General features: G+C 36.7%; 1 protein-coding gene across 1 annotated transcript in view; it reads right to left on the bottom strand.

The window, feature by feature from the left end:
• The window catches only part of Sgcg (sarcoglycan gamma), a 79,712-nt gene that overhangs the window by 9,917 nt on the left and 43,673 nt on the right, over positions 1 to 26,122 (bottom strand). The window contains exons 5-6 of the mRNA XM_076872377.2: positions 11,949 to 12,068; positions 928 to 1,000 (exon numbers count right to left, since the gene is read on the bottom strand). Coding sequence (XP_076728492.2) covers positions 928 to 1,000; positions 11,949 to 12,068 — 193 coding nt within the window. The remainder of the gene's footprint in view (positions 1 to 927; positions 1,001 to 11,948; positions 12,069 to 26,122) is intronic.

The raw sequence follows: 26,122 nt of genomic DNA, 5'->3' as shown, positions 1-26,122 counted from the left end.
ACTGTATCTTGTTTTCCCTATTATACGTAAGGTATTATAATATGCTAATTGTCCTGTATATACTTCAACTTTTAAATGTGATTTACAGTGATATATTGGACTTAAAGATCATTTATTTTAAAGGATATTATTTGGTTTTTGATATAAAACACATATATTATTGGAATTGACATTACCACGTGACATTCAGTAGTCTGGGAGAGGTGAAATACACACTGGCACACAGACTCTGAAGGCCAGGAAAAAAAATCAAAGTAAACTCACATTTTTAAGAATGCCTTTTGCAAATTTCAAAGTCCATGTATGGACACCATTCTCTTCCACTAAAAGGAAGAGAAAAGATTTTGCCTTGTTTGCAGATGGTGTTGAGATGGATGGTATAGCAAGAGAGGCCCTTTAGCCAGTTGGAACAACTTGTGAGAAAGTATGGGGTGGAGGGCATGGCAGCCACTCAAGTCTGGGAGGGCACATAAGGAGGAGACAGCTGCCAGGCACAGCCTAGAGCACAAAAGGCCATGAGTGCCCCCTGCAGGGCTTTTAAATTTTCCTATGGTTGAAGCAGAATCAATGAAGTATTTTTAAATAGTTTGCAATGAGCAAAGTCACTCTGATACCAATGTGAAGGGCAACTGGGGAGGAACAGGTTGGAGGGAGGAGTAGGCTGTTGGAATAGTACAGAGCCTGAGTCAAAGCAGTGGGGACAGGGAGAGTGAAGAGTCATGGACTTCAAGAGAAAAGAGTAGTGTATAATCAATAGAACTTTTGTCTTGTTTTGGAGTTCAATTAATAATGACTGGTTAAGTGCAAAAAGTCAATGAAAATAAAGTCAACTAATGCAGTAAGAAACAATCTGGTAACAACTGCTGACATATTATTGCACCACATACCCAGTTAAGAGTTTGTTTAAATTGGAACAAAAATTCTTACCTAAGGTCTTCAAATGGGTCGGCTCTGACAAGGGGTGTCTCCACCGAGTGTTCAAAAAGAGCTCCTTCAGGCCCTGAACAAAAACCAAAGATGTGTCCAGAACCAAAGCAAAATAAGTGACATTAAAGAAATAAAATTTTCATTCGACACAGGTTGAGCATCCCTAATCTGGAAATCCAAAATATTCCAAAATCTGAAACTTTTTGAGCACTGACATAGGTGTCAAAAGTGGAAATGTCTACACCGGACCTTATATGAGAGGTCACATGCAAATCATATAATGTTACCTTCAGGCTATGTGTTTAAGGAGTATAGGAGTATATGAAACAAACAAATAACAACAAAAAAAAAATGTGTCTTCAGACTTGGCTCCCATCCCCCAGATTTCTCATCAGGTATTATTATTATTTTTTTTTAAATCTGAAACATTTCTGAGCCCAAGCATTTTGGATAAGGAACACTCAATATGTAGATTTTGTTGTTTGTTGCTGAATTTGTACAGATGTTTCAGTCACAGAAAAAAAAAAAAAAGGCACAACTTCTTTACTTTTCTAGACTACAAGAACATCCTATCAACAAAATGTGATTTTCAAAGTGATTCTATCTCAGCAGATTTATTTTTAAACTAGAGTAAGGTACCTGCTATCAAAATGAAAATAAATAATTCCTGTTAAAAATGCATTTGCATTTATGTTGTAGGCAACAATAAGTTAACTAATTATCCAGATTTTTTGTGTAAAAGTTGTGTTGCGCATTTATTTCTAATGCATAGAAAAATTAAAAAATTAAAGATTCAAAATAGACCTTCTAATTTCTAGCAATTGGTACATTACCATTTTCATTAGTCTAAGAACTAATTGTATGCCAGACATTCTGTCATTTGGGGTGGAGAGATATACAGTTGAAAATGACACACTGTTATATCCTAACTTGTTTAATACTTTGAGCCTTATGAAGAAGATAATATTTTCCCAACAAGGAAACTGAGGAACAGAGAGGTTAATTTGCTTTCCTAGGATAAGATAGTTAAATGCAGGGTTGTAATTTGAATTTAAAGCCCACATTTCAATCTATAAACTGTTGGATTTCTCATACACAAATAAACTATAGATATATGATAGAAAGCAATGTTCCAGGAGCAAAGTGCAACACAGTTATTTTGGTGGTCATTGGCAGGGAAGAATTACTTTACAAGAGCTGGAAAGACTTGATATGAAAAAAACATTGAGTCTTAAAGTACATGGACATTTATGAATGTATGTAGCTCATGGGCAAGGACTGAAAGATAAACTGTAATCTGGGGCAGGAAAGTGTCATGAGTGCACATCATGGAAATGTAAAAGATCCAAGATGTAAATGCAACTTCATTGTTCATCTAAAATATTTCTCCTCTGCATGCACCTGTCATGATTTACCTTGGTGGCAGGAGCCTGGCTCAGGCCCTACCCCTAGTTCAGGCCCTGCCCATCTCAGGCCTCCTCTGGTTTAGGCCCCTCCCTGTTTTAGGGCTGCTGCTGTAGTTCACAAGTAATTTATATCTCCCTCTTGATTCCACAGGGATCTCAGAACTCATCCTCGAATGGTACAGACTTTCTTCTATAGGAAACACTGCAACAATTAAAATGTTTATTTTCTAATCTATCATTGTACTGGTTTTGATATTGGGCATTCAAAAACAAATGCGTTTGTGAAAGTTTCCTGGACTAGGTTGAGAAATTATCCTGGGCTAAAGGTCTCAGCAGCAGCCCTTGCTAATTTAACGATTCCTAATACCTTCACTTTTCTTTTTTCTATGATGGGGACCAAACCCAGGGCGTTACACGTTTTAGGCAAGCACTCTATCACTGAGCTACACTCCCAGCCCCAAAACCTTCATGTTTTCTCCACAATAATACTAACTATATTAGCTTTGTTATTATAATTACTATTTTCTTTGTGATTTTACTTAAACGTGAAGACATAACAAAATATCACATTGAAAGCTCTCATTTTAAGAAATAATAGCTTATGGTACATAAGTAAAAGAGATTTAAATCAGCACAAAATGAAATTTTAAAATTACAACCAGATTTAGTAGCATGATTTACATAAAAACTAGCATCAGCTGAAATAAAGGAACACATAAATGAAGGTTAATGGTTCATGAAAATTATAATTAATGCAAATTATATTCAGATGAGAAACAGATCCCAGTATACTCTATAACAAGTCACATCTCTTTAAACTACCACTTAAGCAAACCTAAATGATAATGGGGACCATTATGTAAAGTAAGGCTATACTAAGCATTGGAGTTTCCACGATGAATTGTGCCAATCAAATTTTATAGTACAATGTTTGGTTTCCTGAGTATAGACAACATTTTGTGTTTGGTGGAGGCAGAAAATAATTTAACTCAGTAATTTGTATGATGTTTGTACATCCACTTTATTTTTTTCTTTCCTCTGCTTCTTCTGATTTGCAAGATATAAAAGAAAAAGTAAAGAACACCACAAATCAATCATTAGGCAGAGATATGCTAAGTATAGTTTTATATGAGAAGTAGATTTTTGTGTGGTTTAAATATCATCGTTGAGACATGAACAGTGCTTTGTTATGAGAGACCTAGGATGAGCTTTACAAATACAGATGGTCCCCAACTTAGGATGGTTCTTTGTATAATTGTTTAAATTATGCTGGTGTGAAAGCAATATTCATTTGGTAAAATCAGTACTTGAATTTTTATCTTCCTAGAATCATGATACGTGGCCCAATGCTCTCTTGAGATGTTGGGCAGTGGCAATAAACTGCAGCTTCTGGTCAGGCCTGCGATCACATGGTTACTGTTTGTAAAATAGGCTGGATATTAGATGATATGGACTAGCTGTAGACTCATTTAACTGTTCTGATCACTTTTGAGGTAAGCTAAATTAATCTGGGAAACTCGGTAGGTTAGATGCATTGAAAACATTTAATTTGCAATATTTCCAACTTATGATGGGTTTATTGGAATATATTGTAAGTCAAGGAGCATATATAATTCAAAAAATAATTTCTTTCCATAACTAAGTAATAGAAATGAAAGGAATATGGACCTTAAACTCTTATGTCATTTTTTATCTATTTTTATATAAACAAATGGTAAGATGACTGAAAAAAGAAGTGTCAAGACATTTTAATCTCTACAAAAATATACCCTCTGTAAAACCAAACTGGAAACTGTAGTGTATTTCAATTGCACAAGCAATTTTTTTTCCTGGTGTGGGGATTGAACCCAAGGCTTTGTCTACCACTGATCTACACCCTCAGGCAATTTTTATTTAAGGATAGCTTCAATTCTTTTCCCCCTAAAAGCTGAAATTATTCAGTGTCAGTGGCACTATTTTTTACAAAGAAATATAACTCAATAATCAGTTTTTACATACATTGCTGTGGAATTTAAAATTTTCGTTACTTCTGATATGACCATAATTAGTGATATTGTCACATGATGGTAATGAACATATAGGCAGATATACAACCTTTAAATAAGAGCAGCAGTTTCTCTATCACTAAAATTGTAACTGCCCCCATTATATGATCTTAATTATGTCATTACCATTTAGCCTCAAAGTATATATACTCCTCAGAACCTATTTGCATATAATAAAATGAATTTCCCTGCATGACTTCATAAAATGATTCTCAGTAAGAGGTTTTTCATCGTCAATGTGAATATATTTCCTTTATTTTTGCATTCCAATTTCAATATTCCCAAACAAATTTTGATTAAAAATATAATTGGCAAAACACTTGTACCTTGTAGAAAATAAAACACATTTATTTGAGATCATATAACCTAAATTTTATGTAGGAAAAAGAATTCTACTATAAGATAGATGACATTAATTAACCCATGCATTAAAGTAATCCTCTTTAAAATGTGTATTGTTAATTCTGGAAAGTACAACCTAAAATGAAAAAAAAAAAAAAGTACAAAAGACAAATCCTTGTCTTTATAATGCTAACTTCTTAATTTTTTAAAAGAATATGTCACCAAGATTAGACATGATGGATGGTCTGGTCATTTCTACCGGGAAGTCGAGGTATTTATATAACATCATTCTTCTCTTCTGGATTCTAGAACATTTTATGATAAAAGACACTCATGTGGAGCTCTGTGTGTAGTAAGACTATGGTAGAAGATGTTTTGAAATGGTGGTGAAAGCAGGTGAAACATTCATATAATAGTGTCAAACAATCAGGGAGGTCATGGTCTGAACCCAGCTGGGGGAAATGGCTCCTGCTTGCTCCATTCTTCCCAACATGCTGCTATTTCTAGGTTCTTTCAGTTACAGGGAAAACAACAACAACCCAGAATTTACTATTAATAATTCTATTCAAATAGTAGGTAATATGCACTCAGATTTTTGTATCTAAACTGATAACTATTGAGGTTCATGCCACATATTCACTGAGCACTTCATGGACTGATACGGGCTTTTCAATTGAAACAAAATAATACCATTGCCCACCTCAGTGCCAAACTTCCACATAAAAGCTCTACTACCTCCCATTCTACTCACATTATAACCATTTCAAACCATCTCTGGCCTTTTATGAAAATGCTCTTGTCAAGATAGCAGTGATTGGGGCTGGGGATGTGGCTCAAGTGGTAGTGCGCCCGCCTGTCATGCCTGTGGCCAGGGTTCGATCCTCAGCACCACATACAAACAAAGATGTTGTGTCCCCCGAAAACTAAAAAATAAATATCAAAAAATTCTCTCTCTCTCTTAAAAAAAAAAAGATAGCAGTGACTTCCATGATGATATACCCAAGGACAGTCTGTCATTTTCTTTTGGTTCCACATTCTGGGAGCATGGGCTCTATTGGTACCAGGAACATGGCTACCAAGATATCCCTTTCACCACACTGTCTCCCCTTTTCACTCCCCTCCCCCCCGAAGCTCTCTTCTTTATGGCCTCTAATGTCGGCATTTTTTAAGAGCTCAATTGGTGCAGGAAGCTCCTTTGTATCTCCAGCCTAGACTTTTGCTCTGAGCAATAACTAGATCACATACCCAATAGCTACTAAACTGACACATCCATGTGGCTGTCTCACAAGTATCCTCAACTTACATATCTAAAATATGAAAAGTTAATGCCTTCTGCTGTGCAAATGTATTCTTCTCCTCAGGCTTAGCCATTTTCAAGAGAGTAATGCCATTATCCAACAAAAAATATCATCTTCAATTCTCTCCTGGGTTATCTGCCACCCATTTGATCTACTGACAAGCTCTACATGTCAGATCTTAATTTGGAGGAATTCACTTCCCTCTATCCCACTGCTACCATCTAGGCAGGTCACCATCATGGATTGCTTGTACTACAATTAATGTCATCCTGTCTTAATGCTTTAATTCTTGCCATCAAACAATCTATCCACCCTTGCAATGATTAGATTGATCTTAAAATGTATGGTAACTCAAGGAGTATGCTATTCAAAACAGTTCAATGTTTTTTCATTGCATTTGAACAAATCCCACATCTCTATAATGACCAACAAGTCCTTCCATGACCTGCTCCCTTTCTATCTCCCCTCACATCAGGCTTATTTCAAACTCAAACTCCATATGATTAAAACATAAAGACCATGAAATAATTATTACATAGATAAACTCTAATAGAGGAGTTACAAAAATGAATATGAATGTCTTAAAACTGTTTTAGATTGGATTCACAAAATAAAATTGAGCTAAATGCCACTTACGAGAGAAATGCAAGCAATTGAAGATGAGAATTTTAGGCTGGAAGTATAACTTAGAGACCATTTCACCAGGGGCCACTGAGGTCTTCTCATAGATATTTAGATGGAAGTAACTACAGAGGAAGGTGATGCTTGGAGCTGATAGAACCATTTTGCATTCACAGAGGAATGTCAAAGTAGTTCCCGAGAGAAAACCATGGAATCAATAAATTACTCAGCCGGGAGCTACCCTTTCCAGACTTTTTGAGGCAACGTATGGCCTTATAGTTTGAGCCAGTTTTAATTGGGTCCTGTGGCAAGAGGTTCGTCAGCTGTCCACAGGCTGCATCTCAAAGTTTTTCGTGATCTTGGATATGGGCTTGAAGGATATAGTGATCTTTAAGAACCTTCCAGATGTCTGTCTTCATGTCTCTTTATGGGACCTGGACCTATCCATGCTTATTTTCACTTCTTCAGCCGTTGAAATCTTCCTTCTGTAGGTCTGCTTTTGTTAGTCATAAAGAATTTGTGGGAGACTCCAGCATTTCTACAGGATCTCTCTGACTTAATGTAATCCTGCTCATCTGCTCAGAAAGACATAAAGAAGTTGCATTGGATCTATCACTGGAGTTAATTAGTGGTGGGAATTGGATACTTTTATAGGACCTTCTTATTTTAAACTTAATGTTGAGGAACAGAATCAACCTACCAAATTATTATTAAGGTGCTAAAATACACTTGGGTAGCCTAACAATTTATCATCTGGCTGAAGTCATTTATGGCAATGGTATAGAATATTTCCTTTTGAAGACAAAATTTTGATGTTATTCCTAGAATATGCTCTGTAACTGGGGTTAGGAAGAGAGGCATATTAACTTGGTCACTTAGCAACCAATTCTATTTTGAAAGGGGGATGAAGCCTAGGTTAATCTAACTGAGCTGGCGAAAGTATTTAATTTTCTCTATACATCTTACTTTTAAAACTATTCTGTAGTTTCCTAGTTGACTAAGTCTATGGCAGGTATTTACGAATTAACAAGGAGTTTCATCTTTTTCTTTGGTATTATTTGAATAACAGAGACAAATACAATGGCAAGAAAATGTTTCTGAGTCCAGTGAGGATTTACTATGAGTTAGAAGTTCAGAGAGCACTGTGTTAAATTTAGAGCACTTCACCCCTCCCTTGCAGCCCCATGCTGAGAGCAGCTGTGCCAATGACAAAAGTGAAGCAAAGTGTTCCATTTCCTTTCCCAACCCCCACAGTGAGTCTCTCTCTCCTCTCCTACTGCTCCTCTTTCCTTGGCTATCACCTGTTGCTACTTTTGCAGATCTTAGAAAAATCCAAAGGCTACTTAGAGTCAATCCACTTAAATAAGGATCAAACTTTCAGAGGAAGTAGTGGAGAAAAGTTTTTGTATGAGTTTATCTTGGGAGACTTAAGTTCATTAAAGCATTCTATTATAATGAACAAAACTTAGTCAGAATTGTAGGGACTGTGAAATTACGTAAGTAAAAAATAAACCAAACTTTGTTTTGTTTGGTGCTATTTCCCACCGTAGTTGGAATGGCATGAAGGATGCATTTTTTTTTTTCTATTTCTGTGCTACTAATTATGACAAATTTAGCTGCTAGAAACAGTGCCCATTTGTTAGCCCCAGGTCCTGTAAGTCCCAGGTCCTACTCAATGGGTTTGGCTGGGTTTTAAGCTTGGGGTCTCTCTGGGTGGCAGCTGGAAAATGATCTCACCTGGAGGCTCCAGGCAGGAGGCTGCTTCTCAGCTCATTTAGGTAGTTGGCAGAACTCGGTTCCCTGTGGTTGTAGGGCAGAGTCTCTGTTTCCTTGCTGTCTGCCCTGGTCCTCTCTCAGCTTCCAGAGCCACAATTACCTTGACACAGAGCCCCCTCCGTCTGTCTTCCTGAACAGCAGAGCAATGAATCCTGCTTGCTCTTGAATCTCACCAACTCTCCCTTCTGCTACCAGGCAGAAAAACTCTCTGTTCCTGAAGGGTTCATGAAGTCTGATTAGGCCACCCAGATTATTTCCCTCCTGCCATGTAAATGACACAATCACAAGAGTGACATACTCATGGATTCCACTTTCACTCGCAGGGGAGGGAACCATACAAGGGCAAAGGTCATCCTTAGAATACCACAAAATCCCCGCAGTGGCACAATGTGGCTTTGTTCACTTAATATTTAACATTGGCAGTAAAACAATAATAGCCATATCGAGAGCGTCATCAGTCATCTCGAGGGTGAATATTAATCTGCAATATTAAAATGATCACTCCTTGAAGGAGTGCCTGTCAGGTCGTCATCCTTGTGGTTGATTTGTACCTTCTTCTTCAGGGCTGGCAAGTCTGACTTTCCAGTTCTTCTTTAGTTGGTGGTTTTGTCAGTGATCACATCATTTTCTACTCCATTCTTGACTTCCTAGAATCCTGCATCTTAAGGTGACAATCAATTTTTGTGAGATGCTACACAGTATCCTATTATCAGTGATCAGTGGATGCTGATGTTTGCAGTGTGAAGCACTGAGGGAAAGTACTCACTCAAGGTCACATGCCTACTCACTGGAGCAGCTAGGATTGGACTCAGTCTGACCCTTAAAAAGTTAACCATTGATATATATTTTTTTTTACCAATTATCTATTAATATCCATTCATGCTCTACATTCTGCACAGAATGATAACCCTTATTTTTTCTTCTGATAAACTCGTACTCATCATTCTAGTACATCTTATTCCTTGGGAAATATTTTCTGACTCAGTTTGTCTCTCTTCCCATTACATCCTGGAAGAACTCACTTCTTTCTCTGGGTTGCTCCCAAATTCCTTTTTCCAGACATCCTTTATTGCGCTTAACACAATATATCCAATAAGTTAACTCCTGTTTCCATCTCCCCAGCCCAAATGTAAGCATTGTTTACAATGGAATTTAGCTTAATTAGTAAACACTAAACAAATGCAAACGAATTCCAGAAAAACATTATAGATTTAGGGTTGACCAGAGATTCTCTGCTGGGGTTGATTTAACTCCCCTTCTCCCTGAAGTTTTTGGCAGTGAATTGAAATATTTTTTGTTGTCATAAATGATGCAGTGAAGATGCCATTGGTATCTAGTATACAGGAGCTAGGAAACATTCTGCTGTAAACATCCTGCAATGCACAAAACTGTCCCCTTATCCACACCAAAAGCACCATCCAACTTGGAATGTTAATATTGTTATTGTTGAGAAAGTCTTAAGCTACACAATACATAGAGAGCCAGACATCGGAGAGAAACAAGAAAAGTCAGAAATGTGGAATTTCTTGGTTTTCTTTAATTACAAGGGAAGCCAAGAACATATTGTTGAGCTGAGAAGAGGTAAGATCTGGTCACCCAGGTTGCCAAGGCAACAAGAACTTCATATTAGTATAATATCATAATGACAAGGAAGTTACACAGTCAGTAAGTGGGGGTATATTTGTTCTAGTTTGCCTCACTGGAAAAAAACTGAGGATTTGGGGAAGAATTTTCTGCCTTGGGAAAAAAGAAAGAAGACTATGATTTCTTTATTTTTAAAGGATAACTTGAGTGTGTCTTCTAGAAAGTGTCTACGTGTTGCTGACCTGTTGCTTTTTCCATTGACTCCGATCAAATTAGCATAGGGCAGTGGTTCTCAGAGTGTGGTCTCTGAAACTACAGCACCAGCATCATCTAAAGTGTGTTCAAACTGCAGATTCTCAAAACTGTTCCAGACCTACTGAATCAGAAACTCTGGGGGTAGATACAATAAATATGAGTATAATATAACAAAACGTCAAGGTGGTTTTGATGCATGCATGCCGGTAATAAATAATATAGTTGCTCTGAGTTTTTCTCATCTGTTCCACTAATGATGTTATAGCCTGGCATGAACTCTGGGCCAGGGAAAGTTGATTTTCCTAATTCTCTGTGAAGGATGGCATGGGCTGAGGCAGTGTAAGCTCATGTGTAGACTGTTTTTCCTGTGGATTCTATTGCTCTGTACTGTAGTAATACTCTCCCCAGAACTCTGTTCTCCTTTGTACACATCAATCCATGTGATTCAGCAGTAATAGAAGAATAAAGATACTGTTAACAACCCACTCATAAAAGTGAGGAAACAGCCAACAAAGACAAAATAATTTCTTGAGGTCATGTAGCTAGTACTTTTTGAGGTAGGAATAGATTCTAGATCTGCAAAGGCTATATTTCTTATATAGAAGCTCCTTGATTTGTGAGGAGTTATATCCCAGTAAACCCTTCATAAATAAAAATATTTCAGTTAATACTATTAGCATATAGTGAACATCATAGTGTAGCAACAGAGTTCACAGTGTCAGTTGATTGCTCTCATGATCATCTGGCCTGCTGGGAGCTGTGTTACTGTGCCGCCCAGCATCACCAGAGAGGATCCGACTGCACACTGCTTCCCAGGGAGAGAAGTGGGACTTCAACCCAATGTGTATTCCTTTCACCCCATCATAAAACTGAAAGCCTGTAAGTAGAACTGTGTAGGTCAGCGACATCTGTACCGGGCAATAATTAATTTCCTTTAATACTCTATCTAGTGTCATTCATTTTGTAATAATATCAGAGACACTATTGCCTAGAATATACTGCAATATTACATAATACTGTATTAGGGCAGGGTCTACTTTATAGATCAGAAATATCTAGTTTTCATTTGAGAGTTTGGTAATATTAATAAGAGAATAATGTTGCTATTGATTTTCAGAATGAGACAGAAAAGTATGGAATAAATTCAACAAGTATCTGGTTGTTTATGCCTTCTACTCTTTACAGAAGTTTAGCAAGTGAATTTAGAATATGTCCTGAAAAACAATCTTTTCATTAAATTTCATCTTTTTGTTAAATGTGAGTACTAGGAGAACTTATTCTACCTTTTATTCACCAAAAGAGTTTTCTTTCCTTTTTCTTTTCTTTCTTTCTTTCTTTCTTTTTTTTTTTTTGTAGAAATGTAGGAAATTCAAATACCTAATATAATGGGAATAAAATTAACCTGAAAACAGATAATTAAATTATATAAATGTTAGAGGAATATATGATAAGCCTTTGGGTTACACCAATTGGAAAGAGAGAAAGGGTAAAATGTGGTGGAAGGCAGGAGGGGGAAGAGATTTGATTCTCCTAGGAGAGAATAACAAGAATTTTAAAAATTATGCCACCAAGAGAAGTTAACAGATTCAAACTACATTTTCTTATCTAATAAAGAGTCCAGAATAAAGTTTCCAAAAATACAAATGCAGAAGTACATTCCATGAGATATTGTTCTTCTCAAGGTTACTACATACCAGTCACCCGAAGTTTATCTGTGCCAACCACAACTTCCTTTTCATCAACAGTAAAGAGTGGCTTTCCATCTTTGGAGTTGATCTGAAACTGCTGACTCTGGACTTCTACCATTTTAGGACCTGAAGGATCAATTAAAACAGTTTATCATAAAGTATTTACCATAGGCAATGTTGAAATCCTTATTTTTACATATGCCATATTATCCAGTACCAAGTAACTAAACATTTGGGATTTGCGATCAATAGTTTTATTGATTCTGTGACTAAGGTTTGTAAGTCTTAAGCTTAAATCTATAATTAAAATTAATTTGTCAAGCACATGCTAATCAATATCAAATAGATGAATGACCATTTAAAAGTTTTTTTTGTTCATATTTATAACATTATAATATGATTCTTCTGCTTGTAATTAAATTTGTATTCTTATTAACCAGCTGAGGGCTTTGTATTCTCAAGTGCAAGGTTTGTGAAAGACTATCTTACAAACTGCTCACTCGAGGGGACCAAGTTCACTCAGAAGCCAATCAACCTCGACTCTCTCCTTTGCCATCATTCTCAGAAGAGGGCCTGCCCTGCTACAAACACTGCCAGGCAAGAACTCCCTTGCATTTTTGTCCTTCTTCTGCTCTTAGGAAATTTTTGTCTTTTCCATGCCCTCTTTGTTTCTGGTCCACTTTTCCTCCAACCTCAATCCCTTCACCTGGCTCTAGACCCACCAACTTTCAGCTCATTAATTTATTCCACAGATGACTAACTGGAGCCCACTTTGTGCTGGACACAGGAGACACTGTGCCCTCTGGGGTGTATTCCCTTATATTCATTTTTTTTTTTTTTTTTTTTTTTTTTTACCCCTCTCATGCCTATGTGCAACTGTGAATGAACTCTGGGCACTCATCCTTGCATGTGTGTGAATGTGTGTGAGTGTATGTGTGTGTGTATGTGTGTGTGTGTGTGTGTGTGTGTGTGTGTGTGTATTTCCCAATTTCTGTGCTTCCAGTCTCTCCAAACCAGGTAGCACCATGGATCCTCTCTAGAACATAGTTTTATTATTTGCTGAAGAAACTATAAGAATCCTCCAGTTGTTTTATTCCAGCTTTATATTCTTGTCTATAAAAGGTAAGTTTATTGAGCAAGTATATTATATCTTATAAACTTTTGTGTGTTCTCATGTCCTTCATAGTATTTATGAATATTTGGGGGTAGAAATGAAGTAAGTAATTTAACGTAATGTATTAATTAGTCTTAGACATGATCACCAGAATATTTTTATATAACTGTATTAATTCCTACTTCAAAACTCTCTAGTAATAAATAAATGGTTTTGATAAAAGAAGTAGTTTTAATTGGAAGCTCATTTCTCCCTGTCTCCTGTTTTTTAAGGAAGTCTGATAATTGTATGTATTTTTCCTCCTTTAAGACCCATGGTCAGTAATTACCATATCTTGGTCACTGATATGTCTTACATATTTATTATATGAGGATGGATTTGTATTAAATGATAAATACAAACTTATCTGATGTGAAATCTAGGAAAGAACTATAATAATTTACCCATTACAAGTTCACAGTTTTGTTTTTCAGAAGTTCTTATGACAACTCTAGGAGGTTTTGTTGAATGTCAGGGATTAAATTTAATTGATTAATATTTTTCTGAAATAATGATTTCCTATACATTGATAAATATCCAACAAATGAATCTAGCTGCTTATTATCTGAATAGCAAAACCATATAAACCTTTACTCAAAGAAAGTGCAAGAAAGTTAATCTATTCATTCAATTCATTTATTGCATACTTTTAAAGATGCCATGCTAAGAATTGTATAGATGAATAAGAAATAACTCATGATCTGTAGGAGTTCCTAGGCCACTAAGGAAAAAAATCATTAAGCTTAATGTCAGGACAGTCTGGTAAGTGCTGGATACAAGCATGGGCAGTGTTTGATAAAGGCCTTGACAAGGAATGCATCATCTGAGATCAGAAATGGCCTCCAGGAAAAGATGATACATGCATCTTCTGAGATCAGAAATGGCCTCCAGGAAAAGATGATGTCTGAGCTGACCTTGAAGGAGTGAGGAAAGGGCGCTGTAGTAGGAGAAACTGCCTAAGCAAAGGCATTTGGGAAAACAAAGTTTCATCCCCATTTCATTAAAGAAAATCTTGGCATTGAATGTTTAAATTTAAATGTTTTCCACTTCAGAAAAAAATATACTGTTTTCCAAGTGATAATAACTCATGATTACTGAGTTTATAATTAATCTTGTACCTTTCACTACCTTTCTACCAGTTTTTATGAACTCATTGGATATTGATTAGATCTGGACAAGTAATCATCTTTTGCAGAGAGATCTTAAGAAATAAAATTCTACCTTGTTGATAAAAAATGACTACTAGTATAATATTTTTAATGGAAGACTCTTATACAAATGAAGAAAAGTTAATGGTTTTATGATCCGATTAATTTTAGTGAAAATTCTTCCTCAACACCCAAAATGCTTCATTAGCAAACATTTTCCCCCTCACAACATCTTTACTAAGATATCATCATTGAAAAACAAATATCAGAAAGTCCTTTAAAAAAGAAATGTGTATTCTGTTGCTGCAAATATGGAATTATAAAGTACTGGACAAAAATATGATAAAGTTTGCACTCTACTTTTTTGGTGTAATCTTGTAATATTTCATTTCACTTTATGTCTGACATTTATGATCCTTTAAAATAACCCAATAAAGTGAAATAAAATAGAACCATCCTTGAGAATTTTTTGAGCAGACAAAACCAGTTGATCCATGCAAGTAAAAAATAACTTATACTACTTTTTGTTAATGTATCTGACAATCATAAACACAACTTAAGTGGCTTTCCAAAAAGGGTGAAAGATGATCACTTTTAACCATCCTCTGCCATCTGGAAACCCACCTTGTAATAGTCCAGCATTGTATAAGGTCTAACATCTTCATTGTTGCTCTAAATACTTAAACCAGCCTGTAAGGCCAGCTTCTGAGCTTACTCTGATCCTGGTTGGACAACTGTTTTTTGTATGCACAATGTGCCTTTTAAACTTGATCTGATTTATTTTTGACACTTGTTTAGCCTGACCCAATTCTTGAGGCCAGTCCATTATATCCCTGCAATGTGAACTTGTGGACCCACATTGACTAGGCAGATGCTCCCAAGCTGTTCACAGGAATTGCCTTGGAAGAATTCCTTTTTTCTTGTTCCTGACTTCTTTGTTGAAGTTTGACCATCTGTCTTTGTTGCAAAATCTTGGCTCTGTTTCTCATTCCTGATTCTCACTATGACTATAAATACCTCTAAAGGCCATGGCTCAGACCTGCCCCTGAAACTTTTTCCACTTTGAACCTCCTGGGATACATCACCTTGCCTCCTCTCATCTTTTGGAGTCCTATTCCAAGTTTAAACTCAGTTCATCCCATCATTCCTCCATTTATTTGCAAATAGTTATTGAATGTCTACTAAATCTATAATAGTAGCCTGAATTAAGAATGGTGGCATTAGCTGGATGGAAAAAAAAAAAACATGTTCAATATTTGAGTATTGTTTAATCATAATATTATATACATGAATTCCTTGCAACACTACAGAGCCATTCAAATAATGCCATGAAGATGTTTTATTAAATTGGAAAATGATGAATTTCTGGGTAGCTGAAGACAGTGGTGGCTCTGCAATAATCAACTTCCCCCAAATCTTCTCCCCAAACTATAAGGAATAGCTCTCCCAGCTATTAAAAATTCTACACAGACCACACCCTCAGCAGGATTTAAAGAGAAGCTGAAAAATAATGGAATCAAAGGAGAACAATGTCCAAGTGCCAGGACCACAGCTGGGAAATTCTTGCACCATTCTGGCCCATCACAGGCTTCCTGGGAGCCTGGGAGCACTGAGAAGCCTATGGGGAAAGCAGAGGAGCTGCATTTGTGAAGGACTTACAAGGGATGGACAAAGGAACTACAGAAAGGGATGCAAAATAGAGCTGGGATAGAATTTGTGATATCAAGGTGCAATTCAAGTCAAAAGCATTAAACATGACAAAAAGGACACTTTCAATGCTAAGATCAAGTGGATTAAAAAATAAGGAGATGCAAGGTCTAAAGTGGATTAAAAAATAAGGAGATACAAGATCTGAAAGCACTATCAACAAAGCAACTCTCACAGATGTATATTGAAGAATGAATGTATTGAAAGTCCTTTAAGAAGCAAGTTTAACACGGATATACCTAAACAAGAAAAAGATAGCACAAGGGAAACTATAAACTACTATTATTCATAAATGTACAGCATTTGAAATGGTTCCATAAGGAAACAGAATCTAACACTACATTAAGAAAGTAATATGCCATGACTAAGTGAGGTTCATTCCAGGAATGAAAGATGGGTTATATAAGGATATGATTAATATAATAATTAATATCATATATAATTAGTAATTCTAATAACAATAAATCACATTATCCCCATAGATGTTGGAAAAGTCTTTGCAAAATTCAACACACATTCATGATAAAAATCATTCAAGAAAATAAGCACTGAGAGATGCTTTCTTAACATGGTGAAGTATATGTACCTTAACCCAAAGGACAATGTATTATTTAATATAAAAAAGTCAAAAGCATTTCCACTAAGATTGGGAACAAGACAAGGATATCCATTATGTTCATTACTTCTCAACATTGGACTTACTATAGTTCTGATGTTGAGTGTCTGCTAAAGGTCCAATATAAAGGCTTGTCACCATGCTGGTGGTATAGGGACATTCTGGGGAACCTTTGATAAATGAGATCTAGTGAGAGGTCCTTAGGTCATGGAGACCTGGTCTCTTGGTCTCTCTGCTTTCTGGTTCAAAAGTGAATGCTCACTCCAACATGCACTCCCACCATAATGTACCACCTTCACCCCAGGCCTAGTCCAACAAGGCTGCCTGATCTTGGACTTGAACCTTCAGAACCATGAGTAAAAATAAACCTCTTTTTACTTCATAAGTATCCTGTGTCAGGTATTTCATTATAGTAATAGTGGTATTAGTCAATGCAACTAACAAAGTAAATCAACTAGAGGCATATGATTGAACAGGAAAGTAAAACTACCTCTCACTCACAGGTGATACGATAGTACATCTGGTAAACCCCAAAGATCCTGTCAAAAACAACTAAAATAATTTTTTAAAACTCAGCAAAGTAGCAGGATATAAGAATCAGCATACTTTTTTTCTACTTACCATTATTTTATTTTTTATTGCTATAATTATTCTACTTTATTAGTACTTATTCTCTTTTCACATTTTTATTGGTACATTATAGTTGTACATAAGGATGGAATTTGTTGTTACAGATTAATACATGCACACAACATAACCATATAATATGGCCACTATCACTCTCCAGCATTTCCCACCCCCTCCCCTGCCTCCCAAACCTTGGTCCCTTTCCTCTACTGATCTCCCTTTGATTTTTAGGAGACCCATCCCCACCTTTCTTTTCCTTTTTCCTCTCTAGCTTTGACATGAGAGAAAACACATGACTCTTAACCTTCTGAGTTTGACTTATTTTGCTTAACATGATGGTCTTTAATTCCATCCAGTTTTCTGCAAATGCCATAATTTCATTTTTCTTTTTGGCTGAATAAAACTCCATTGTGTATTTATACCACATTTTGTTTATCCATTCATCCATTTATGGACACCTAGGCTGGTTCCATATTTGGCTATAGTGAATTGCGCTATTATAAACATGGGTATGTGTGTATCATTGTAGTAAGATGACTTTAATTCATTACTGAGGAGTGGTACAGCTGGATCATATGGTTGTTCCATGCCTAGTTTTTTGAGGAACATCCTTACTGATTCCCATAGTGGTAGTCAGTCCCACCAACAGTGTAAAAAGTGTTCCTTTCTCTTCATATCCTCTCTAGCATTTATTATTATTTGCATTCTTGATGACTGCCATTCTGACTGATGTGAAATGAAATCTCAATGTAATTTTGATTTGCAATTTCCTAATTGCTAATGATGTTGAACAATTTTTTTCCCATGCATTTATTGGCCATTTGTATTTCTTCTTTTGAGAAATGTGTGTTCGATTAATTTGCCCATTTATTAGGTCTTTTTTTTGGTGAAAAGTTTTTTGAGCACTAGATACATTCTAAATATTAATCTTCTCCCAAAAAGTAGTTTGCAAAGATTTTCTCCCATTAGGTAGCTTCTCTCTTCACATTTCTAATTGTTTCCTTTAGCATACCTTTTAAACAAATGGTATTGGGATAATTGGCCAGGGCTTCATGCATGCTAGGCAAGAGCTCTGCCACTGAGCCATATCCCGAGCCAAATAATTCCAAAAGTGAAAACATATTCTATGGTTGAGGCTGTCAAGAGACAGGCATCCTCTTATATTGCTGGTGCAGAATGCCTGCATTGCCACAAACTTCTAGAGGGAAATTTGGCAAAACCTGACAAAAGTAAGAATACACATATTATCAATCCCACTTCTAGCTACCTTAAAGATCGCCTCTAAGAAAACAAAATACTTATGCAATGGACATACTTAGTGGCAATATTTATAATAAAAAATACTGATACCTGCATATATGAGTGGATGATTGAACAACTATAAGATATCTATACAATGGAGTACTGGGCAACTATTAAAAAAACAATGAGGAAGAATCTATGAATTGATATAGAGTAATTTCCAGGACTTACTGTTAAATTAAAAAAGTAAGGCATAAAACCATTATCTGTTGCATACTACTTTTCATGTAAGTATGAAGGGGATATAAGAAAATACACATGGACCTGCTCATTTTTACAAAGAAAGGGTAAAATCGAAACTAGAGACTGGTTACCTACAGGTGTGGAAAGGAGGTCACATTGAGTGCAATGGCTTATGCTGATAATCCCAGTGGCTTGAGAGGCTGAAGCGGAGGATGGTAAATTCAAAGCCAGTCTTAGCAACTTAGTGAGGCCCTAAGCAAGTTAGCAAGACCCTGTTTCAAAATAAAAAGGATTAGGGATGTGACTCAGTGATTGGGTATACCTGGTTAGATCCGCCTTGTGCATGCAAGGCAAGCACTCCCAAATGAACTGTATCCCCAGCCCCCTATTTCTCTTTTTTGACTAGATTTTTCAAAATACAGTGCTTCTGAAATTTTAAATGCATGGAGGCATTTTTTTGGTTTATTTTTTCTCAGCAATTAAAATTTAGCATTATCCTTGAAGTGGAATGTAACTTCATTCTATCTCTTTTTCTCCCAAAAGTCTACCTTATGATGCCAGGTGCTTTCTTCTGAGAGAACCTATATTTGATTGGGTATTCTGGATATAACACATCATCATAAAGTTCTATTTATTTGTGGAACTGAAAAATTGACTTATTTTGGTTTTCTTCCTTTTCTGTCATTCTTTTCAGTGGGTATTTCCCATTACTGCAATTGCTAGTCTTGTATTCCTGTCAATCCTGAGTTTTTTTTATGCCAATGTTCAAAATTCTTAAGCAAAAATACCTGTATTTTGTGTGTATATTTCTGTTTGGGGACTTTCCTGGAGCATGCCTGAGTATGTTCCTCAAATGTACTGGGTAGATTTTCTGCAAGTCTTCATGGGTTAGAACTCAACTAGTGCTGAGGGTGGCAGCCCCTCCATGAATCTGCTGCTCAGCTTCTTGGAAAGTTCTTACTGTTCTTCAGGGAAGAGTGCTACACATTCACCCAACCACATGGGCATCCTCCTCCTCCATGACACTGGCTGTTTCCCACTGAACTTTTCCCTTCTCAACATTTTCTTCCTCTTTTTCAACTTCCAGATATTTCCCTCTTTGTAATGTAATACTTGTTGGCTTCTACCAAGGTCTTTGTAGGCTTGCCCCAGAACTTCCTCCATAACATCTGAGACTTTGATACCCAGAAGAACTGAATTCAAGTTCTAGCAGATATCATCACATGTTTACGTTTGTTTGTTTTAGACTGGGGCAATTTTTGAGGGGCCTTTAAGTCATGGTGAGAACATCTTTTTTTTTTTTTTTTTTTTTTTTTAGCATTTTAGCATGTTCTTTTTTAGCATTGATTCTTCCTGTCATGCCTTCTCTAGAGTTCTTGTCCATAGAAAAACTGTTGGCCATGGTCCTAAGGCATAATATGTGGGTGCAGCATAAAGAAGGCTCTTGGTTACTTCTCTTTGATGGAGATGCAGAATTCTCTGCATAAGGTGATCAAAGCTAAAGAAAAAAGACTCATGAATATCCACCAGTCTGGAGACAAGGTCAATTAATATCATCCTCAGGGGCTGGGGATGTGCTCAAGCAGTAGTGCGCTTGCCTGGCATGCACGGGGCGCTGGGTTCAATCCTCAGCACCACATAAAAATAAAATAAAGATGCTGTGTCCACCGAAAACTAAAAAAATAAAAAATAAATATTAAAAAAGGAAATTCTCTCTCTCTCTCTCTTTTAAAAAAATCATCCTCAGTTCATACTTCACCTTAGAATACTCTAGCTGCTTTAGTAATTTTTCTGCAGAACCTTGAATGGTTAGAAGTTTAGACTCCTTTGCTAGAGTTAACTTTTTTTCCCCTCAAATTCTTTCAAAACCTGTTCCAAACTTGTGCTGTGTTTGGAGCTCCTCTTTCCCATGTATTCTTCACTAAGAAGGTCTTTCATTTTCATATTCTGAGCTGCCATACTTTCTTTCCTATTTCCCTAGAAAGGATTTCAAAGCAGTAGCCTATATCTTACTGACTTTAGAGATATGTACTTGTGGTAATGCTTGACAGTTCTTGCATCATTCCAAATGTTTCTTGCATTGAGTTCAACTATTTTACCCAAAGACATCTTTGTAAGTTGCATTCCTGTTCTTAACATTATGTTCATGAAATTCTACAATACTATATTCACCTTATAATACTTATGCTTCATATTTATATCAGATACACACTGAATATATAGTCTTTCTTGAAAGCTTACCACAGCAATTCTTTGAATAGAGAAGTTCAATGAACTCTAACAAACTTGATGGACCAAAGAGATTCTTATTTCTCAGTAAGATCAAAGCCTTGAAATTGTCATTGAAGTTTTGGATCCCAGACTGTGACTGTAGCAGAGCAGATCTTTCAGTATTGAGGAAAGTGATTTAGATTTCTGGGTGGCATTAACTAGTTTAGTCAGTGTTGTCCAGAGAGACAGGACCAGTCAGGGACACACACACACACACACACACACACACACACACACTCACACACACACACACACACACACAAGTGCAGATTGATAGATAGGAGGACAAGATAGATATATGAGGAGGAATTTATTATAGGAACTGGTTCATGATTACAGAAGCTGAGAAGTCTTACAACAGACCATCTGCAGCTGGAGACCCAGGGATGGTCAGTAGCATGACTCAGCCCAAGTCTAAGGGTCTCAGAACCAGGGATGCTGATGGTATAATTCTCAGTCTGAGGTTAAAGTTCTGAAATACCAGAGGGGATGCTGATGTTAAGTCCTAGAGTCCAAGACTGAAGATCCTGGGGTTCTAATGTGCAAGGGCAGAAGGATGAGGGAATTTGGAAGAGAGAGTGAATTCAGCTTTTCTCTGCCTTTTTTGTACTATTCAGGTTCCCAATTGACCGAATGGTGCCTGCCATTTAGTCTGTCTAACTGCATACCATCACCTCTAAAAACACCCTCATAGATACACCTAGAAATAATGCTTTACCAGGTGAAGAGGAATCCTTTAATCCAGTCAAGTTGACATTTAAAATCAACTACCACAAACATAAACATCAGCAGCTCCCCTACTTTATGGTGTGAATAAGTGGTATCCCCCAAGAGCTTATGTGTGAGACAATGCAGAAATATTCAGAAGTGAAATGATTAGACTATGAGAACTTTAACCTAATCAGTGAAAATTCATTTGATTATTAATTTTAAAGGACTTCTGTACTGAATGGTAAATATAGACAGTTGGGGTGTGCCTGGAGGAAGTAGGTCACTGAGGGCAGACTTTTAGAGATTATATCTGTCCCCAGGGTCCTCCCTCTCTCTCTATGCCTCCTGGCTACCATGTAAAACTGCTTGCCTCCACCATTCCAGTCTGTCAGGATGCTCCACATTACCACAGGCCCAGAGTGATGGAGTTGGCTGACTATGGACTGAAATTGTGAGTTCAAAAAAACCTTTCCTCCTCTAAGTTGTTCTTGTCATATATTTTGGCCACCGTAATGATAAGGTGACTAACACACAAATTGGTGGCAGGCCGAGGTTGTTGCTGTGACTAATCTGACCATTTGGTTAAGAAGATTTTGGAACTGGTTTGAAGAAAGAATTTTACATTTTTAATTTTTAGTTTTTTTTAAGTTAAGAGATTCAGGCTGAGAAAGTCTTAAAATATTGTAAACAGTGCTGAGTAGGTGATTCTGGTTAGAACTCAAGAGGCCAAAATGCTGAAGTAAATGTGAAGAGTAAAGACTGTGCTTGTGAGGTTTCAGAGTGGACCAGGGACTCTACTAAAAATTAAGCTAGAGGCCATTCGTGTTACATTCTGACAAAAAGAATTATCTGTAGTTCACTCATGTGCTGAGACTTTCTGTAAAGCCTAATTAAAAGGTCATGGACTAATCAATCTGGCAGAGAAAATTTCAAGACAACACAACATGCAGGTGGTGGTATGGGTATTGCTGACAAAATTTTATCCATTTTTACTGTAAGAACCAGGAGCAAAAACCAGAAAAATAAATATAAACATTTGCATTTTAGACAAAAATGTACATATAAAACTGGGGCCATAAAAGGTGGGTTGTTAGAGAGATTTCTTCCACTAGAGAAAAGTAGACAATGCTTTGAGGGCTTTTTAAAAATCAGCAAGACCACACCCATCATGGGGTCAAAGGTGTAAAAGAGAAAACTCCTTTTAAAAGAAATTATGGGAGCACCCTGGGTGCCTAAAAAGCTATTTCTTCAGAATCTGTGTTTTCACAGTGCTCAGTTTCTCAGGCATTCAAAAGCCACTATGGCTGTGATCCAAGGTGGGTGGGGGGTAGCTACTGCTCAAGCAGGTGACAAACCTTGGCATTGCTCATGCTGTGCTGTTTCCTCAGGAATGCAGGATGCTAGAGTTAGAGCATCATGGAGGCTTCCAAAAAGATTTCAAAGAAAAGGCTTAGAAGGTCAGGCAAATTTTAATAGGGTCAAAATCCCTGTGGGCTTCCCCTGAGAGGATGACGCATATAGCAGTCAAGGAAAAGCTGAAGCTAAAATGGAGACCCTAGAAATTAAGAGATGCTAGTAATGTGGACAAATGAAAAAGCTGCCAGCTCTGGAGAGATCTAGCCTGAGCAAGGCCATGTGGGCTGCAACAGGCAAGGACATAGGAGCAGGAATGCAGAGATTTTTGTAGATTACATCTCACTGCCATGTGCCCCGGGTGTCAAACATGTTGCTGCAGGAACTGATGTTTGCCTGGCTGGTTTCGGTTCCATCTCTTCTTTCTATTTCCTTCTTTCTCCCTTTTAAAATGGAGACATTTACTCGGTGCTATTGTATGTTGGATATATGTGGTATTTTTTACTTTTATGAGGACTCACAACCAGGAGTTTGTCTTGAGGCTCAGATGTGACTTTAAATTTGCACTTTTGGGGCATTGCTAAAACCGTTAAGACTATTTGGACTCTTAAAGATAGACTAAACGCATTTTACTTGGTGAGATAGACATTCAGTTTGGCGGACAGGGGATGAATGTTATGGATTAGCTATTAGGTGTCTGCCAAAGGCTCATGTGTGAGATAATGTTGCAATGTGCAGAGGTGAAAGCTGTAACCTAATTGGTGAATTAGTACATTTGCTAGGTTGATAATTGAAAGTTTGACTGTTCTGGATGGTAACTATAGGCAAGTAGGGTGTGGTTGGAGAAAGTAGGTTATTGGAGGCATGGCCTTGGAGATTATATCTTGTTCCTTGACTCCCCGCCCCTGCCCCCTATGCTTCGTGGCTACTATGAAGTGAACAACTTTCCTCTGCCATGCCCTTCTTCCATGATGCTCCACCTTACCACCGACCCCAGAGCAAACTTTTCCTACTCTAAGTTGTTCTTGTTAGGTGTTTTGGTCACAGTGATGAAACACTGACTGACAGCTACTGTGTTTACTTCATTGTAATTTGAAGATCTCCACAGGGCATTTGTAGTGATTAGACTGTCTAAACTGCAGACATCCTTGAGGTAAAGGCCAGGGACATAAGTGGGGCATGTTTATACCTAGTTTTGTTGGTTGTTTCTGTAGGACACATTGGTTGCAGCCTAGCTCAGTTCTCAGAAAATTCATCTCTTAGCCCTAACAACTGGGATAGGTGCAATTTGCACACTTCTTGATGTGTCTTTTATTTTTAAGCTAACTCTGATTGATTTTTGCTATTTGAAATTAAAGGAAAATTAGCTCTAGTAACCATAGCTGCATATACCTCTAGTAAGACCCTCTTGTTGTTGCTTATAATTTGGCATCATTTAGTTCAAAGACTTGAAATGCCAGTTCCTAGAACACGCTTTGTAATGTTTGATTCCTTTGGAATTTAATCAGTATTTTTGGTTTTGATTGTATTGCATGTCATTTCCCCCCCTAGTGGTTGAATAGAAAATAGCTATTCCTTTAATTAAATAGGATTAATTTGGCTACTTCCCATAAATTACAACTTAATATCCAAACTGGCTCAAGTTTACATCTTCCAGGAAATGTGAGGCTGGAAAGATTTTGACTGTGGGAAGTCATTTACTGAAAAGGCTCTTAAATTTGGAGAGCTGAGTGATACTTCCTATCTCAAGGTCCTCAACATAATAGACTTTCTGGACAAAGGTTTAGGATAACTCATGAATTTAGAAACAATGTGGCATGAATTTAAAACTAAAGATTTGAGGTTTACATTTTGGACCAAAGTAATTTCAATGGGTAACTTAAAAACAACAACAACTGTATAACACCTACTCATTCCTTGGTGACAGAAGTGGAAACCATGTTTGCAACCAATAGAATAGTTACTGACATGTAATTTCAGGAAATTGATGGGCAAGAGGACTAGTGGAAACAGCCAGCTGAGAGAAGCACTTCTTGGGTCATTCCTATTTTGACTTTTCAATTAAGTAGCTATGTGTTCTTGAAAAAATTAGCTTTTCAGTACTTGCATTTGTCTACCTATGAAATGAGAGGCATGTTTGTATTTCTTTCTGAGCTCTTTGTTTGCTACATGTAAACCCATATTTAACAAAAAGATAAATAAGCAAATGAGTATTTATGCGAATTAAATTTTACAAGAGTAAATAATTCTTCTACTTTTGGTGCTTCTAAGTAATAATTGCATATTCTTCATATGTTATGATAAAACAGCATATAGAAACATACACAGGCATTCAATATGCATTTTGTATGAATGTGAAAAATTAGCAAAACCCCCCACAAACATTTAAAATCTAGGCAGCTAAGGATTTTAAAGAAATGATAAAAATTGTAATACTGTATAACTCATTAGGAAAATAGAATTTGACATCCCAAGTTTCAAGAATATGGATGTTAGGTCAACTCAGGTCCATTTCTAGAGCAACTGGAAATTTCACTGGACTGAGTGATCAAACGTTTCATTTTTTTTTTTTAAAGAGAGAGTGAGAGAGGAGAGAGAGAGATAGATAGAGAGAGAGAGAGAGAGAGAGAGAGAGAGAGAGAGAATTTTTTTAATATTCATTTTTTAGTTATCGGTGGAAATGTTTCATTTTTAAGTGAAAGAAAAATGCAATTCATTATTCAGAATATGCTATAAAAATTAAAACAACATAAAAAATGGAACACCTTGTATCAGTATAATGAAAGTCATCATCTGGTTAATGTATGCTGTTTACAGTGCAATGGAAGTTATCAGCTTGCGTTGGCAGTGTACATTTTATCTACCTCCCGATAATCACAAGGGCAATCCAATTTCCTAGATTCGACAGATCTGTGTAGGATTGAGGTATAGAGAATGACATGCATTCTTTCCACCAGCTAGGTGCTCTTTTGTTATTTTTTATCACCTACAGTTGCTTCTCAGAATCAATGAGGAATTGGTTCCAGGATCCCCATAGATGCCCAAATCCACAGGTGCTTAAGTTCCTTATATAAAATAACACAGTATCTGCATATAACTCACAATATTT

The sequence above is a fragment of the Callospermophilus lateralis genome, chromosome 12, assembly GCF_048772815.1.
Source record: "Callospermophilus lateralis isolate mCalLat2 chromosome 12, mCalLat2.hap1, whole genome shotgun sequence".
Lineage (NCBI taxonomy): Eukaryota > Metazoa > Chordata > Mammalia > Rodentia > Sciuridae > Callospermophilus > Callospermophilus lateralis.
Note: the sequence above shows the minus strand (reverse complement) of the source record. Positions and strands in the feature narration are given on the sequence as shown.